Here is a 14,845-nt window from a genome sequence, read left to right as displayed (position 1 = left end):
GTGAATGTAGGGTGTGAGTTTTATGTTTTGCATTTTTAACTGAGTTGTATTTTAAAAGAAAAAAAATTATAAAATACATATCCGTTGTTCATTCTAGACATTATTGTTAAAACAAGGTGCAAAATGTAAAAGAAACAATCTTTAATTGCTTAAGTTGCACATTCATTTGCACTGTAAAAAAGTCCAGCATTGTTGAATATTTTTATTAGTGTCCACATCATCTGGTTTTCTTTATCCCCAGAATGTGGCTGGATTTGTTCTTTGCGTAGTGAAAATGATGAGATGATCATAATGTATTTACAAAACAATTATTTATAAGAAAATTTAGTTACATATTCACACACCTTACAGATAAAATACTGTTTATCGCAATACCAAGTCATTTAAAACATCTTGAGAAAGAAAAAAAAGTCAACAAAAGTGATTATCTCCCCCCTTGTCTCCTACAGATAATATTATTACTCTGTTTTGTCAAGTACATGTCAGGAAACATTATCAGGAAGTAAGGGCAATCATTAAAGATGCACATTTAAATAACTTCAATCAGTGTAAAGTTTTATTAACTGGTAATGTTGTTCAGTGTTTCTCAAACTATGGCACAAGGCTCTTTGCAGTTTAGAGTATTGGTTTTATTAGAGACAAATCTATTAAAGTTCCTTTGGCTTAATCATCCTTTAAAATTACTGTATCCATAGTTTAGTCTCCTTTTAGACCTTGTATAGTCTAATTTCAGACCATGTTTAGCTCTAATGTAGCCCTTATCTTGTCTGGGTTTATATCTAGTGGTACTCGGAAAGACAAATATTATCTAATGTGGAACTTGGTGTGGAAAGTTTGAGAAACACTGGTGTAGTTAGTGTACTGGACAGCTAGCTGTCTGTCTATGAAAGCAATTCATGAATAAAACAATGCTTTAAATAAATCTCAATTGTTAAATGTAGTAAACATTTATCATGTGGACTTATAAAAGGTGCTTTCTCTCAAAAAAGCAGGAATACAAAAAATGTATTTCTACATTAACTGATGGCCATTATGTTTTATTATCTTATTATCTGTAATATCAACATAAAAAAAAACAATGGTAACTTTGTCAGTCTCCATCTCACTTAAACACTACAGGCTCATAAAATCATGTGAATCCCAGCATATAAATATTACTGCTTGATAATGGGCACCTCAGGGGGCACCTCAGGGGTTTCCTTGTGGGTGCTCAGTCCCTAGCACCTGTCATCCTCCTCTGTGTCACTGAGGGGGTCACACCCTGTCACAGATGTGGTTTGGGCGAGGCGCTTTCGAAAGTGTCCGTTGGGGACCTGCCAGCCAGTCCGAGAGCGCGCGCCTATGTTGATAGTGTTGGCACGGCCCAGGCTGCATGCCACAGCCGCCTCAAACGTGAGAGTTTCTATGGGGCCGGTGGGGTCGGGACTCTGCTCGTCGTCCTGCTCTTGAGAAGCCAGGAAAGGCTCTGAGGGGTAGCGACGCGGAGGAGAGGGGTTTCTCCTCCGCTCTGCTTTGCTCTCTTTAGACTCCCTCTTGTCTTTAGACTCCCTCTTGGACTTCACTCTTCTGATGGTCTCTGGGCTGCCGGGCTCGTCCTCATCTTCAGGCTGAGGGCGGCTGGCCAGAGGAGAGTAAGAGATGTGCGGCCGCGACATGGGCCTCCGACCACTGGGGGTGCTGGACTCTGATGTGGAGGGCACTGGGCTGTCAGAGCTGTTACCCTGGGCAATGAAACAACAGCTGAAATTAGTACAATGATCTGTCATTCAACTCTTTGCCCGCGAACAGCATATACCCATTAAAATATCAAACAATATCAACAAATCACTAAAGCTTATATACACCAATGTACCTTAAATTCACTGCTACAGACTTTTCATGCATAATTTAATGTTTTCATGGTTGCTGAGTCTCCTCTCTGGTCCCTATGAGCAGGGAGTACAGGTCTCACCTGTTTGTCCTCTGTGTTGGCTCTCTCCACACTGGAGGAGCGTGAGGGCTGCTGGCTCCTGTCTGCAGAGTTACAGCGGGACCTGTCGGGAGAGAGCAGGTGTCGGCGCTCCCTCTCCGCCTGCTGCCGCTCGGACCGGGACACTGGGAGAGCAGTGACACATGGTAAATAAGAGCAGTAAATTAGCGCCTAGTTAGCGGAGGGTAGCGGTCTGGAGTGACAGCACTAACCAGCAGCCTTGTAGCTCTTGTGACGGGGCCTGTACACCCTCTCTGGACTCGGCTCATCCTGCCACAGCCCGTTCACCCGCTGGTCGCCCACAGTCGACACTGAACGCTTCAGGGACTCGCTGGCATCCTCCGCTGGCTAGGGTTTGACAAGTACACACAAACAAACACAAGAAGAAACACAGTCATGAGTTTATTAAATATACTGATGATTTAAAGGAGAAGTAAGACTATATTTCATAGTTGTGGCATAATAAATCTACATATTAAACTATAGGAAACTTAATTAAAAATCTTTGCTAATAGGCTCTGTGCACAGCAGCACATTAGTCAGCTCACTGTGTCTCAAAGCTAACAGTCACTTTTACTAAAAATGTAAAACATAAAATAAACAACCTATTAAAATTCAAATTAAAATAACAACTACCCATTTATTTTTATACTTAGTATGAGTACATGTTCATTCATTTTAGCGCGACTTGGTAAAAACCTCAGAGATAAAATTGGAAAGGAAGTAGTGACGCTAACAGTGAGGCTGCCGGGAGCTATTGTGCACAGAGCTTATTAATTACATTTTACCAAATGAAAAGTCATTCAGTGCCTACAAAGTCTGGTAAAGTGTTTGAAGAGAATGAATGTAGACATGCGGTCATTTTCACAAAGTTGAATCACTTCTCCTTGCACAGGCAACCACATCATTTCCTTTGAAACCTTTCATGCTTTCATTGCAATAAAGAGCATTCTGAAATATCAAGAGAGATGTCATAAAAATGCAGGAAAAACAATGCAGTCATGGCATTCCAACATCTCCTGTTCGAAGCAGCCCCCTTTAAATGTCTTCACATTAGAACCCAGGCATTCTGAAGCCATGCAGACAGAGCTCCCTCAGATCTGAGTGAGTACCTGCAGGTCTACCACCAGACGTGGCATAGAAGTGGCCCGTAAACCCAGGCCCCTGCCCAGGAGCTCCAGAGGGACCACAAGGCCCCGTGTGCACTGGACCACCTGGCACACACACAAGAGAGCAGGGCATCGAGACGCATGGACCGCCCCAGGCCATGGCAAACTGACCGCTAACCATTCAGACAACATTACCAGTTCAACCCAAAAAGATAGCTAGACTCAATCAGAAGGAGACAAATTTTGACAAGACGAGTACAACCAACGCGAGACACAAGTATACTTATTCATACCACCATGATCAAGAGTTGTCAAAAGTATAGAAAATTACACTAATTAAACTAGATACTCATTTGAGGAGGTATCAATACTAAAAAAAATACATAAATTGGATAAAATTTGACCTTTCTTGACCTTAGTTTGAATCTTGACCACATATCATAAACAAATACTATTATTTAGTATTTAAAATGACAATGTTGCCCCCAAAATCTTTTAATATCATTCAAGTATCAAAATCTGTATCAAGTGTCAAAATCAAGTTTGACAAGATTGTTTGAGGAGCGTGGACAATATTTTCTGCTGTCAAAATCTACTGAAAGAGTAGATGAAAGCGATATAAATAATGACAGAATCAGACAACACAAGAGCTGCTATGCCAGAAAAAACTCAAATACAAAAATATGACAAAAATCCACAAAATGAATGTACGTTGAATTAAGGTTAGATTAGTACTTGACAACAACCTGCTGTGCTCGTCTCATATTGAATAGAAATGATATTGTGTCAGTGTTGGGAGACATAGTTAAAAATAAAGATACATATTTTTCTTTGTTTGTTTACCAGATTCTCCGGTTGACTAGAGTCGATGTCAGAGCTGATGGGCTGCAAAAATAGCTCCTGCGGTGAGATGGGGCTCAGTGCCACAAAGCCTCCTCTGGTCCTGCATTGGAAAAAGGGCACATCAACATAAAGACACAACCGATCATATTCGAGTCATGGAATATGTCACGATATTATTTTCTGATCTATGTTATAATGTTGTTTCCTCATCAAAAACTTACCCAGAGTTGCGTTTTGTTTCATTCACACATTTAACGCCCTGCATATTTAAGACGAGTTCTTCTCTCAAACTGAAAACATTTGTTCCACCTTGTGATGTCATGTGGTAATACAGGAAGTGCTCCACCGAGGAGCAGTTAACTTGACTACCAGGCGGGTGTGCACACAACTTTGTAGCCTACGATAAGTTGCCATATCTCTCAGCAGTCTTTGCGACTGGAGATTTAAAATCTCATCCGATTCTCCTCGTGTCTGTAGTGTGGACTTTTTGTAGCACTTTTAAAAACTGTCTAAAAACAAAAATCCTGGAGTGTTTGGCAGCCTTTAACCTTGAACCTTGGTGTTATTGCATACCTATTAATGCGTCAGTCAGTATCATGATACTTTTGTGATATGTTGAGCGCCCCTACCATGGAGATATGTTTCTAACTCACAAAGCAGATCCTGCGCTGTGGGCCATCATGGGCAGAGGCTGTGTGTTGGACAGAATGTCTTCAGGCAGAGCAGAAGCATCCAGGCGTTTGAACATCAGGTTACTCTTCTAAATAACAGATAGAAACAGATATCAGTTTTCATGCAAGTTTTTAGATGATTATTTTATTTTAGAATAAAGGCCAAATCAGATGTTTCAGGACAATATTTCTTTAACACCACATTACCTGTGCTTCAAGTTGTTGCCTAAGCTTCTTGGCCTTGTTTTGTTTGAAGTAGTCCATGATCATCATTGAAGCGTAGATTTTTCCTACGGTCATGTCAGTATCTGTGAGAGAGGATTTCATAGTTATTTTCATGATGAAGAAAATACTCAAATATTTTAGTTGCTTCTATTCTGAAATGTAAACTATTTTTGTTTACAATTTTAAAAGGGTCTTTTACCTTTATTTATGGGCACAAGCAGGTCTAAGGTCTTCTGAGGGAGGTAGGGCCAGATAATACTGATCTCCTTTTGCAGCTCAGAATCGAGAGCAATGCGATCCTCACCACCTGAAGAAAAAAACAATTCATCAGTTTTCATACACTACCACTCTCTATGTTTACTACTTTCTACATTTTATATAGATACAAAACACATGTGTGAAGCAACATGTTTGGGATTATGTAGTAAAGAAAAAAAGTGAAATAACTCAACAAAATCTTTTGAACATTTTATATTCAAATCCTCAAAGACGCCACCCTTTGCTTTGTTGACAATCCTGCTAACCTTTGGCTCTCTCACTGAGCTTCTTGATGAAGACTCCTGACACGGTTTTCACTTCAAAGGTGTGCCTTGTGGGGTCAAGAATTGCCATAAGTACCAAAAGTGATCAAAGCAAAGGGTGGCTTTTTTTATTTTTATTTTTTTATCTAAAACAAGTTTTAAGTTATACATTCCATATGTGTCATTCGTAGTTTTGATGCCTTCAGTGAGAATCTATATTGCCAAGAATTATGGAAATAAAGAAGAAAAATAAATGAAAAAAATTTATATTCGCACTAAAACTACAGCTGATTTTGTGACCTCTGACCTCTGGCGATTTTGATATCCAGAGCGGTGCGAATGAGAGACATCAGAGTGGACGTGAAGTGAACTGTCATGTCCTCGTCCACAGGCATGTTCATCAATACCAGCCTCTGATCGGATAAATACACAGCATGTCATGTTTCAAGACACTTGTACTTGTCTACATACACAAAGGCTGTTACAATTTACCTTATATGCAATCTTGGCTGGACATTTTTTACCCAACCCCAAAGGAGGCGACATGTGTGTTAGCATCTCATACATAGCAGTGTAGTGAATGCGCCCACTGTGAGAAGAAGGGAAAAGGGAACAGCATCCAAACATAAGATTTTGTGCACATTGACTGCCCTCTTTTGGATAATAATGTAACTGCATCCTTGACACAAAACTGAACAATATTTGGTTTTCCATTTGGGAATATGTTAATCAGACAGGCTACATAACACTTCTCAGCAATGTTTCAACAGATATCATACCAGTGTAGCAAATTAAAATACAGACTTGTCCTACTTGTGCAATCAGTTTTTGTGACAAATTACGTTGTTTTAGTTATCTTTAGTTATCTTTGTGCTTGCATAATCTGAGTTCAGATACATTGTGTCCTTACATAGTGTCCTTGATTTCATTCTATCTAAAGGCCTTATTTTGATAGCTGATAAGAGAAAGAGATGTAAGCATGTAGTCCTTCACAGTAATTCAAACAAAAAAGAACCTTGACAGCAGTAACCAACTAGTGACCAACCACAAGCCTAGCAGCTGTATTTGGGATTTGTGAAGGCAACATTTTCACACTGGTCAGTCTATTATTATTTAAACAACTGAATCTTACCATGCTAAACGGTCATACTCTCCCCAGATTCTGACAAACTCATCCAAATGATGAGGGCCGAGGATGGAGGAATCTCGTGTCAGGTACTCAAAATTGTCCATGATCACAGCCACAAACAGATTCAGCATCTACACAAAAAAAATAATCGAAATAAAGACATACAGAAAGCAATCATATCAAATAAGCAATCCATTGTTTCCCATTAATAGATTATGGAGGCCCCTCAGAGTCTAAACCAAACTTATAGTAACATATTAACATACTTACAGACGAGTGCCATAGATTGGTGGTCAATAGAGTAAGACTTTCAAATAGACACCTTTAAAAAGTCTTGGAACACTAATTCCTGGCCTAACTTAGGTCTGTATCACAGTGCAATAAAATAATACAGAGATAGAAATACTTGAATTTGCAGTAAAAAATAATGGCTATGATCATTTGGGCCAAAAACATGAGGGAGGTTTCAATTACCAGAAAAGAGCTGAAGAATATAAAAGAGACAAAGTAGCAGTAGGCAAAGTCAGTGCCACAGCCCCCCTCATGGTCGGGCGACATGGTGAAGGGGGCGAGGGAGGGGTCCGGCTCACACTCCTGACCAGACAGACACGAAAGCATGATCTCCTGCCATGACTCCCCTGTGGCACTCCTGAAGCCAAAGAAACAATTCAGCCAAAATAAGGTACCAATACTAGTATCACTGATAGCTTGTCAAATTTTGAAGTAATGATAATATTAATGATAATATATGCCTTTGACACAAAAACCCAAGAGCAGATTTCAAACCACAAAAACTATTCTAAATGTTCAATATTGTTAAAAGATGATGAGCTGCAATAAATAAACAACAGAATCAAACACTTTATTTTATCACTTAAATCTTATGATATTGCCATTGAATACTGAACACTGACAGAAGGGCAAAGAAAAAGTTAACACGATAAGTATTGACCCCAAAAACTGTTGTTCCATCTTTGATATACTGAACAATAAATCTATATAATAATTATGGAGACAGGCCTATGCACTGAAATATTAGCTGGATTAGGTATCGATTCCACGATATCCTGGTTAAGTCTTTAATTTAATGTAATAAGATTATTTACAGGCTGATTTTGGCCTAGAGTGTCTCATTTTTTTTATTTTTTTTTATTCATACCAAGGTACATATGTATCAGTATGTATTTGAAGGGTAAATAACAATAACACAATTGGATAAGTATCTCTATATGTATATTTGAATTGAAAAAGCTGGATAGGTCCATCCTGAGACAAAATGTATTAAAAATTTGAATAAGACACATTGTACCTGAAGAGCAGCATGAGTGCACTAAAGAAAGTCTTAAAGTTGTTGTGTTGGTTGATGTGACTGTCATCATTGAGTTTGATGTTCCCAAACACCTGCAAAACAATTGATTTAATGATTTTAGAAGCGGAGTTTTTATGGAGTTCTACTAGAACATGAGGCCAGATGTTACAGATGATTACCTGCATTCCAATGATGGCGTAAATGAAGAAAAGCATCGCAATCAGAAGACAAACGTAAGGAAGGGCCTGGTGGAAAAAAGTCAATTAATATATGTTAGAGATATTATATTGTTTCCTGGAAATGAGGACAAAACAACAATAACTTGCGTACAATAGTAGTAGTACAAAAGTACTTTGTACAACCTGCAGTCATATGCAACTACACAGTACATTGTTCTTAAAAAGACACTATGTAACTTTTCTGGTAGGGGTTCTCAACTTTCTTGACTCCATGGAGATATTGTTTCTTTGCTTGGCATTCCACAGTATGGGATTAAACGTAATATATGTTGCATTTCATAAAGTGTGTTTTTATTGTTAAACCTTGAAAAACATGCATTCTTACTGTGAGAAGTATAAGCTCTCCACATATCTTATATGTAATATGTGGTCGGGCTGTGTCACTTGCTTGTCTTCAGGGGGGATAGATATGTCTAAGGATGGAACATCCCAGAGAAGTTATAACATCTCTATATAGTACTGTACCTTTCACAAGAAAAGTTACATAATGCACCTTTAATGATATAAGTACAATCAGGGCAGTAGATAGGGGGGGCAAAGGAAGGGTCACGTGAGGCTTTTTGCCTGTCAACAAGCTTGGGTACAATGCATGAAGTGTAGTGTGAAATATACTGTGACTATATTCTGCCTTTATTAGACTGTAGTACCTTAAAAGACTGCACAAAGGTCCAAAGCAGTATCCGTATGGTGTAGCCCTGACGCAGCAGCTTGATCAACCTGGCCGTTCGGAAGAGCTTCAGGAAGCTCATGTTGATGGTGTTGACAGACTAAGCCGTCACACGCGTGAGCGGGTACAGAGAGCGTGGCAAAAGGCGAGAAGGCATTGAAAAAAAGCAAAAACGTGAGGCCCAGAGTGGCAGACTGCAGGCACGGGCAGGCAAAACAACACAGATGGTCAAATTCAACAGTAGAGAGAGTATTACAAGAGCTAACTTAGGAAGAATGGATTAGCGCTAAACAAGGCTAGAAGTGTCAGTTTTAGTGACAAAATGCTGTGAACGAAAATAAAAATTGTTTCCGTGGTAATTACCTGTAAGTCTACCACTATCTCCGTGATGCTGCCAAGTACGGTGATGAAATCGAAAATATTCCAAGTATCTCGAAAGTAGTTCTGTGAAAAGAGAATAAATTGTCTTTAATAAGTCAATACACAAACAAAACAAGACTTAAATATAATCTTCAGTTAATAAATCTTCACCACAAAACCAAAGGCCATGATCTTCAGGATGCACTCCATAGAAAACAGTACAGTGAAGGCAGTGTTCAGATGCTTTAGAACGAAGTCGTATGCAGTAGGAGCTGAGTGGTACTGAAATTACAGAAACACATGACTTTAGCTTATTCCTTTTTTCTTTAATGGGCCTCTATTATTCTATTTTCTGATCTATGTTATAATGTTGTTAGCTTATCAAAAACATGCCTCGAGTAGTGCTTTGTTTCATTCACACGTTTAAGACACAAATCCTGCATATTTAAACTGAGGTCTTCTCTCAACAAACACTTCTTGTTCGACCTTGGGATGTCGTGGTAATATAGGAAGTGTACAATAGAATGTGATTTTCAACATAAATTTTCAGTACTTTCTTTTATATTACCATATGGCCTTATATCTGTGTAATCCCTCAGTCGTTCAGGTGGCTTCCATAATGGTCCATGGGTGTATACTAATCTATGTGCTCTTATACTTATTTTGCTACAGCTCAAGCTATTCACGAAAGGTTCATTTCCATCCTGAGAGTATGATTTTTTTTTTATTCAATATCTGCCCAAATGAGTGAGTATCTAGTTTCGATACAGTATTGATTAGTATCTATTTTTTTTTTTTAACTTTTGATTACCTTAGTGTAATACAAGTCTAACAAACCAAATTATATAACATTCTATCATACGTAAATGTAATTTCTTACAAGAACAGTAACCGTAATAATATAAGATTTGTGTTACACAATATTCCCTACAGGGCTGAAAATCTCTTCACTCAGCTCCCTTTCAGGCCCTTTGGTAAGTGTTTTGTGAGAAGCCCATTGAAAAGCACTGCCTTTCATTTGGAGGGCAAATGAGGTTCATGTCTCAGTGGGATCTACATCTAAAGACTCAGATGAAAAGCAAGGTCTCACCACTGTGCTGTATTGTGAGCGTGATGTTAAGTGGAGATTCTGGGAACAGTCAGAATTAATTACTTCAAGACACATTGGCATTAAAGGGACAATAGTAGGCTATTTTCTGATCTATGTTATAATCTTGTTTCTTCATCAATTACATACTGAGATGTGTTTTGTTTTATTCACACATGTTTAACAAGGTTCTTCTCCTGAGGTCTTCTCTTAAACAGGAAACACTCTGTTCCACCTTGTGATGTCATGTGGTAATGCAGGAAGTGCTCCAATGTGATTTTAAACTCCTTACACCTTCACTGGAATCATTTGGATAATTTCAACCATCGAATTGTCCATCTCTACTGAACTAAAGGTAAAAAGTAGCTGTTAACTTTGTAAACTACCACAACATGACATTACAAAGCAGAACAGAGCATTTTGAGCTTTGGAGATACAGACTGACTAATAACAAAGCATTAGTCAAACAATGCGTGTGGATGAAACAAACACAATTCCTTGTATGTTTCTGATGAGGTATCAACATTACAACATGACTTATTGCTTACAAGATTCAATTTTGCATAATGTAGGACCTTTAATGTAGTGTGTGTGAATCAGTACATTTGCTTGATTGATTTCCTCTAAACTAAACTAACTAAAATGAAACCTTCTATTTGTTTGAATGTCTGGTAGAGGTGAATAAAAAAATAAAATAATTAGCTACGGACTGACACACTCAATACGAGTTTCACCTTCATCATGAGCACCACAGTGTTGAGAGCGATCATGACCATGATGGTGTACTCAAAGGAGGGCGAGGCCACGAAGTGCCACAGTCTGTACTGGACCGTCTGCCTGTTCTGGGGCATGTAGCGGGTCATGGGCTTAGCACTGATGGCAAAGTCTATACAAGCTCTCTGAAAAGGATACAGAGAGAAATGAAGTGATTTATCAGTTATTGGATATAAAAGTTTTAGAGACAACAAATGTGTGTTTCTGTTAAATAAGTAAAACTGTGGAACTCTGGATAACATTTTAACATGATGTATAAATATTTTACAATTTAAAAGGATGTATAAAACAAAATATGAATTAAAACAACTTGACTTACTAAGCTTTTACAGCCTGTGTTTTGCTACTAACCAAGTAGCTTCTACAGGGCTTTGTGTTAGTGACTGTAGTGCTCACTAAATGTAACAGTGGGGCTACCAAGTGTCAGCCCACTGCTGCGAAGGCTAAAGCGCAGGTGGTTCTCTCCCAAATCAAGAGGCAATCACTCCCAATCTCAAGTTGAACTAATTGAAAAAAAAAAAAGAAAAAGAAAAAAAATTACCTCGTTCTTCTCCAGGCTGCACTCTTGGATCATCTTGTCTCCCTGCTCCTGGAAGGTGATGATGATCAAAGCCACAAAGATGTTGACAAAGAAGAACGGAAAAACTACAAAGTAGACCACATAGAAAATGGACATCTCCATACGGTTCCCTCGGCTCGGGCCCATGTTCTCCTCTGTGACATCTGTAGAGTGCTGCAGGACCCTGAGATAAAAAAAAACAAAAAAAAACATGTTCAGTACACAGCATAAAACATTCTGCTTCACAACAATATATGCTGCCATTGTAAATGCAAAAGTTTGTATCTCATAGTCTCACAGCAAGCCAGTGAGATGGAGCCCTTAGCAAAATGTAACTTGTATCCATAGATTCAGTACCCTATCAAATATTCAAGCAACAACTATCCTCAACAGTTATTTCCCCCTTGATGCAAAAAGGTTAGATATAAAAACTAATATTTCAATTCAGACAGAGGTAATAAAAACAACCAGTAAAGGCACTGCAACACACTGATTCAGGTGCTGTTGCTAAGCAGACACAGAGCCAAAGTTATTCACCATGTGAAGGGGATTGACTTGGTGCCAGGCCAATCCCAATCTGTCTGTATCCAACATTTTGCTTTTCAGAGAGCAGCACAAGTCCTCTGTTCAAAAAATGCTCACTGATGGAGCTGTCAGGCCATACATTTCAGATTAGATTTGTATAAGATTAGATGCCTTTGCAAATGGGAACAAATCTGAGTACAAAAGCTTATAGGACATTTCTGATGAGCTGATAACAGACAGTTCAGCTGGTCATAATTTAGACTGGGCGATATGACAAAAATCAATCACAATTTCTGATTTGATTTTGGCTTATTAAAAAGAAATAAACATCAATGTTCATATTACTAAGCAGCGTTGCAAACACACTGACATCATCTTGGATTTATTTTTATTTATTTTATGGTTTAGCTCTTATTTGATATGACTGGTTTTATTGTTTTAGGACTAGTACGATTAAATTGAGCATTTATGCTTTTGTTGTTGTCTTTTACCATCTGAAATTATTGAGATAACTGATAAACGTTGAAACCTAGGTAAGGTATAGTGTGAACAGTGACGGGAAATTACATTTACTAGTAACTTTTTAAAGAAATTGTACTTTTCAGAACACCTTTTTAGCTGCATACTTCTACTCTATTTAATTTTTTTTACTGAAGTAACAATATTCTTACTTGAGCTAAAGTTTTGGTTACTCTCCCCATTGTGTGACAAAAGCTTTATGCTGTAAATTTGAACATTTGTATTTCTTGCACCACTCCTTCAGATATGATTTAGTTTTTATATTTATCCTTTGAAAATACCAGATTTTGTGCAGTACTTAATGATTTATACTTACAATCACATTTCACTTGAGTACAATTTTGCCTACTCTACCACCTACCAGCATCTTTGTGATACAATGAAAAACACTTTATTATTATTATTATTATTAATTTATTATTATTATTAAACCCTAAACTTACTGTGGCCAGCCCTCTCCCGTCGACACAGTGAACAGCGTGAGAAGAGCCCAACAGACGTTATCATAGTGAAACTCATGTCTCCTCCACTCTCTCCTCTTCACCTCCTTCTTGTCTCGGCTGTAGTCGATGTAGTAGCCTCTGTGGGGAGCGTAGCAGCCCAGATGTTAGCATTCGCACTTTCACTGATTAAACAGGCGCTTTCCATGACGCGGAGAACAGAACATGCCATCACAATACCTCTTTGTAACAGGGCACAGATTCACCACAAACAGCGCCAGTGAAAAGTTGTAGCAGATTGTTTTACACCAAACAGAAAGTGTGAGTTTGGGACTTACTGACACTCTTTCTCTGTGTTCATGGAGCTGTCAGTGCAGTAGAAGAACTTCCCTTTGAAAAGCTGCACGGCGATCACAGCGAAGATGAACATGAAGAGCTGGTAAACGATCAGGATGTTGAATACGTTTTTCAGAGACGTGACCACGCAATCAAAAACAGCCTGAAGAGGAGAGAAAATATGAGTTAGCAAGGATCCAACTAGAAATATACACACATAGTTGTTTGCTTGATGAATCCATTGATGGTGTCTTGAAACTTTTTAACAAGTTGAGTAGTAAACTGCTTTCAAATAACTGCATAATCTAATTTTTATCTATTTCTTCATTTGTGTTTTGTCTGTTTGAACTGTGAGAAGTGTCTTTCAGTGTCAAGAAAAGCGCCATACAAGTGTTATGTAGTATTATTATTATATTTAAATGGCAAAAAAATAGGAGTTACTAAGTGAGTGAGTTATCTGAAGATTTGGTATTTCTTGGTATTTATATGTAAAAAGGTAGATTAAACTCATAATATGCAAGTTTAGTTTGTCTAGTTTGTAAATATTGTTTCCTAGTACTTCTTTTGTATAAATAGATGGTTTTGGATGAACTCCTGTGCTGGTCTAATCTTGAGTGCAATTTGAATCACATACACAATCATTTTCAGAACTTTTGCCACACCCCTTTTTTCATTAACTAATCGATCAGTAGGGCATGTCTTTGTTTGCAATATCAGGCTGTAGCTGACTAAATAAATTCTTGGTCAACTATAGTCCTACATTATATATTTTATAAACTTCAAAAGCATACCTTAAGTTTTGGAAGCCTTTTGATGGTTTTCAGTGGGCGTAGAACTCGAAGAACTCGGAGGGATTTGATGGTCTTAATGTCTCTTCCTTTGTTGTTTCTGAGTAAATTAAGTATCAGAAATCAGACATGCATTTGCGGTGACACTGACTTGTCACAGACACACTGGTAACAAAATACATAAATAGTTTCAGGTGAAAACTGAAATACATGAACATGAAGACAGATTTTAACGTAAATGTCTCTGTATGGGATCCAGCAGGTCTAGGAAATGATAAAATAATGGCACAATGCTACCAACAACAGTTACAGAATTGGAGTGATGACGGTTCATTTAATCTTTATGTTATTAATGTGACAAATCTTTTAAACTCACCTCTAAACCTGCCAATGCCGTCAAACTACTGAACAAAAATTACAACTACCAAAACTACTACCACTGAACAATATGAAGATCTTAAAGGTGAACTATGTAAGTTTTCTGATTGGGATCTGCACCTGATTTTATATAAATAATAACTTTGCCTGGAATGTACCACAGAATGGCATTAAGCATATCCGCCTTGCATTTATTCAGTTACAGTTGCTTTTAGTGTTAAGAAAACATGTGTTTGTATTGTAATTGGGGCTGCCTCTCCACAGATCTGAATTGTAACTTTCCCTGATTGCACCACCTCCTTATTGCCATGGAGATAGATAATTGCTAGGTAAAACTGTACTGTGGAACATTCCAGGCAAAGCAATAACATCGGCATGGAAACAAGCTGGTGGCAGA

At 38.1% G+C, this 14,845-nt stretch overlaps 1 protein-coding gene across 1 annotated transcript in view; it reads right to left on the bottom strand.

The window, feature by feature from the left end:
- Positions 1-1,217: 1,217 nt before the first annotated feature.
- Positions 1,218-14,845, bottom strand: part of cacna1eb (calcium channel, voltage-dependent, R type, alpha 1E subunit b) — a 73,649-nt gene continuing 60,021 nt past the window's right edge. The window contains exons 28-49 of the mRNA XM_055151906.1: positions 14,074-14,170; positions 13,285-13,445; positions 12,950-13,087; positions 11,445-11,646; positions 10,864-11,028; positions 9,214-9,324; positions 9,046-9,126; positions 8,663-8,782; positions 7,956-8,021; positions 7,777-7,868; positions 6,942-7,116; positions 6,471-6,598; positions 5,831-5,927; positions 5,646-5,751; positions 5,017-5,124; positions 4,800-4,900; positions 4,575-4,681; positions 3,922-4,021; positions 3,082-3,183; positions 2,182-2,317; positions 1,952-2,094; positions 1,218-1,721 (exon numbers count right to left, since the gene is read on the bottom strand). Coding sequence (XP_055007881.1) covers positions 1,218-1,721; positions 1,952-2,094; positions 2,182-2,317; positions 3,082-3,183; positions 3,922-4,021; positions 4,575-4,681; positions 4,800-4,900; positions 5,017-5,124; positions 5,646-5,751; positions 5,831-5,927; positions 6,471-6,598; positions 6,942-7,116; positions 7,777-7,868; positions 7,956-8,021; positions 8,663-8,782; positions 9,046-9,126; positions 9,214-9,324; positions 10,864-11,028; positions 11,445-11,646; positions 12,950-13,087; positions 13,285-13,445; positions 14,074-14,170 — 3,040 coding nt within the window. The remainder of the gene's footprint in view (positions 1,722-1,951; positions 2,095-2,181; positions 2,318-3,081; positions 3,184-3,921; positions 4,022-4,574; positions 4,682-4,799; positions 4,901-5,016; positions 5,125-5,645; positions 5,752-5,830; positions 5,928-6,470; positions 6,599-6,941; positions 7,117-7,776; positions 7,869-7,955; positions 8,022-8,662; positions 8,783-9,045; positions 9,127-9,213; positions 9,325-10,863; positions 11,029-11,444; positions 11,647-12,949; positions 13,088-13,284; positions 13,446-14,073; positions 14,171-14,845) is intronic.

Source organism: Boleophthalmus pectinirostris, unplaced genomic scaffold (genome assembly GCF_026225935.1).
Source record: "Boleophthalmus pectinirostris isolate CB_2022bp ecotype Guang Dong unplaced genomic scaffold, ASM2622593v1 HiC_scaffold_16, whole genome shotgun sequence".
Classification (NCBI taxonomy): domain Eukaryota; kingdom Metazoa; phylum Chordata; class Actinopteri; order Gobiiformes; family Gobiidae; genus Boleophthalmus; species Boleophthalmus pectinirostris.
The sequence above is the reverse complement of the archived record's forward strand: the minus strand, read 5'-3'. Positions and strand labels throughout refer to the sequence as shown.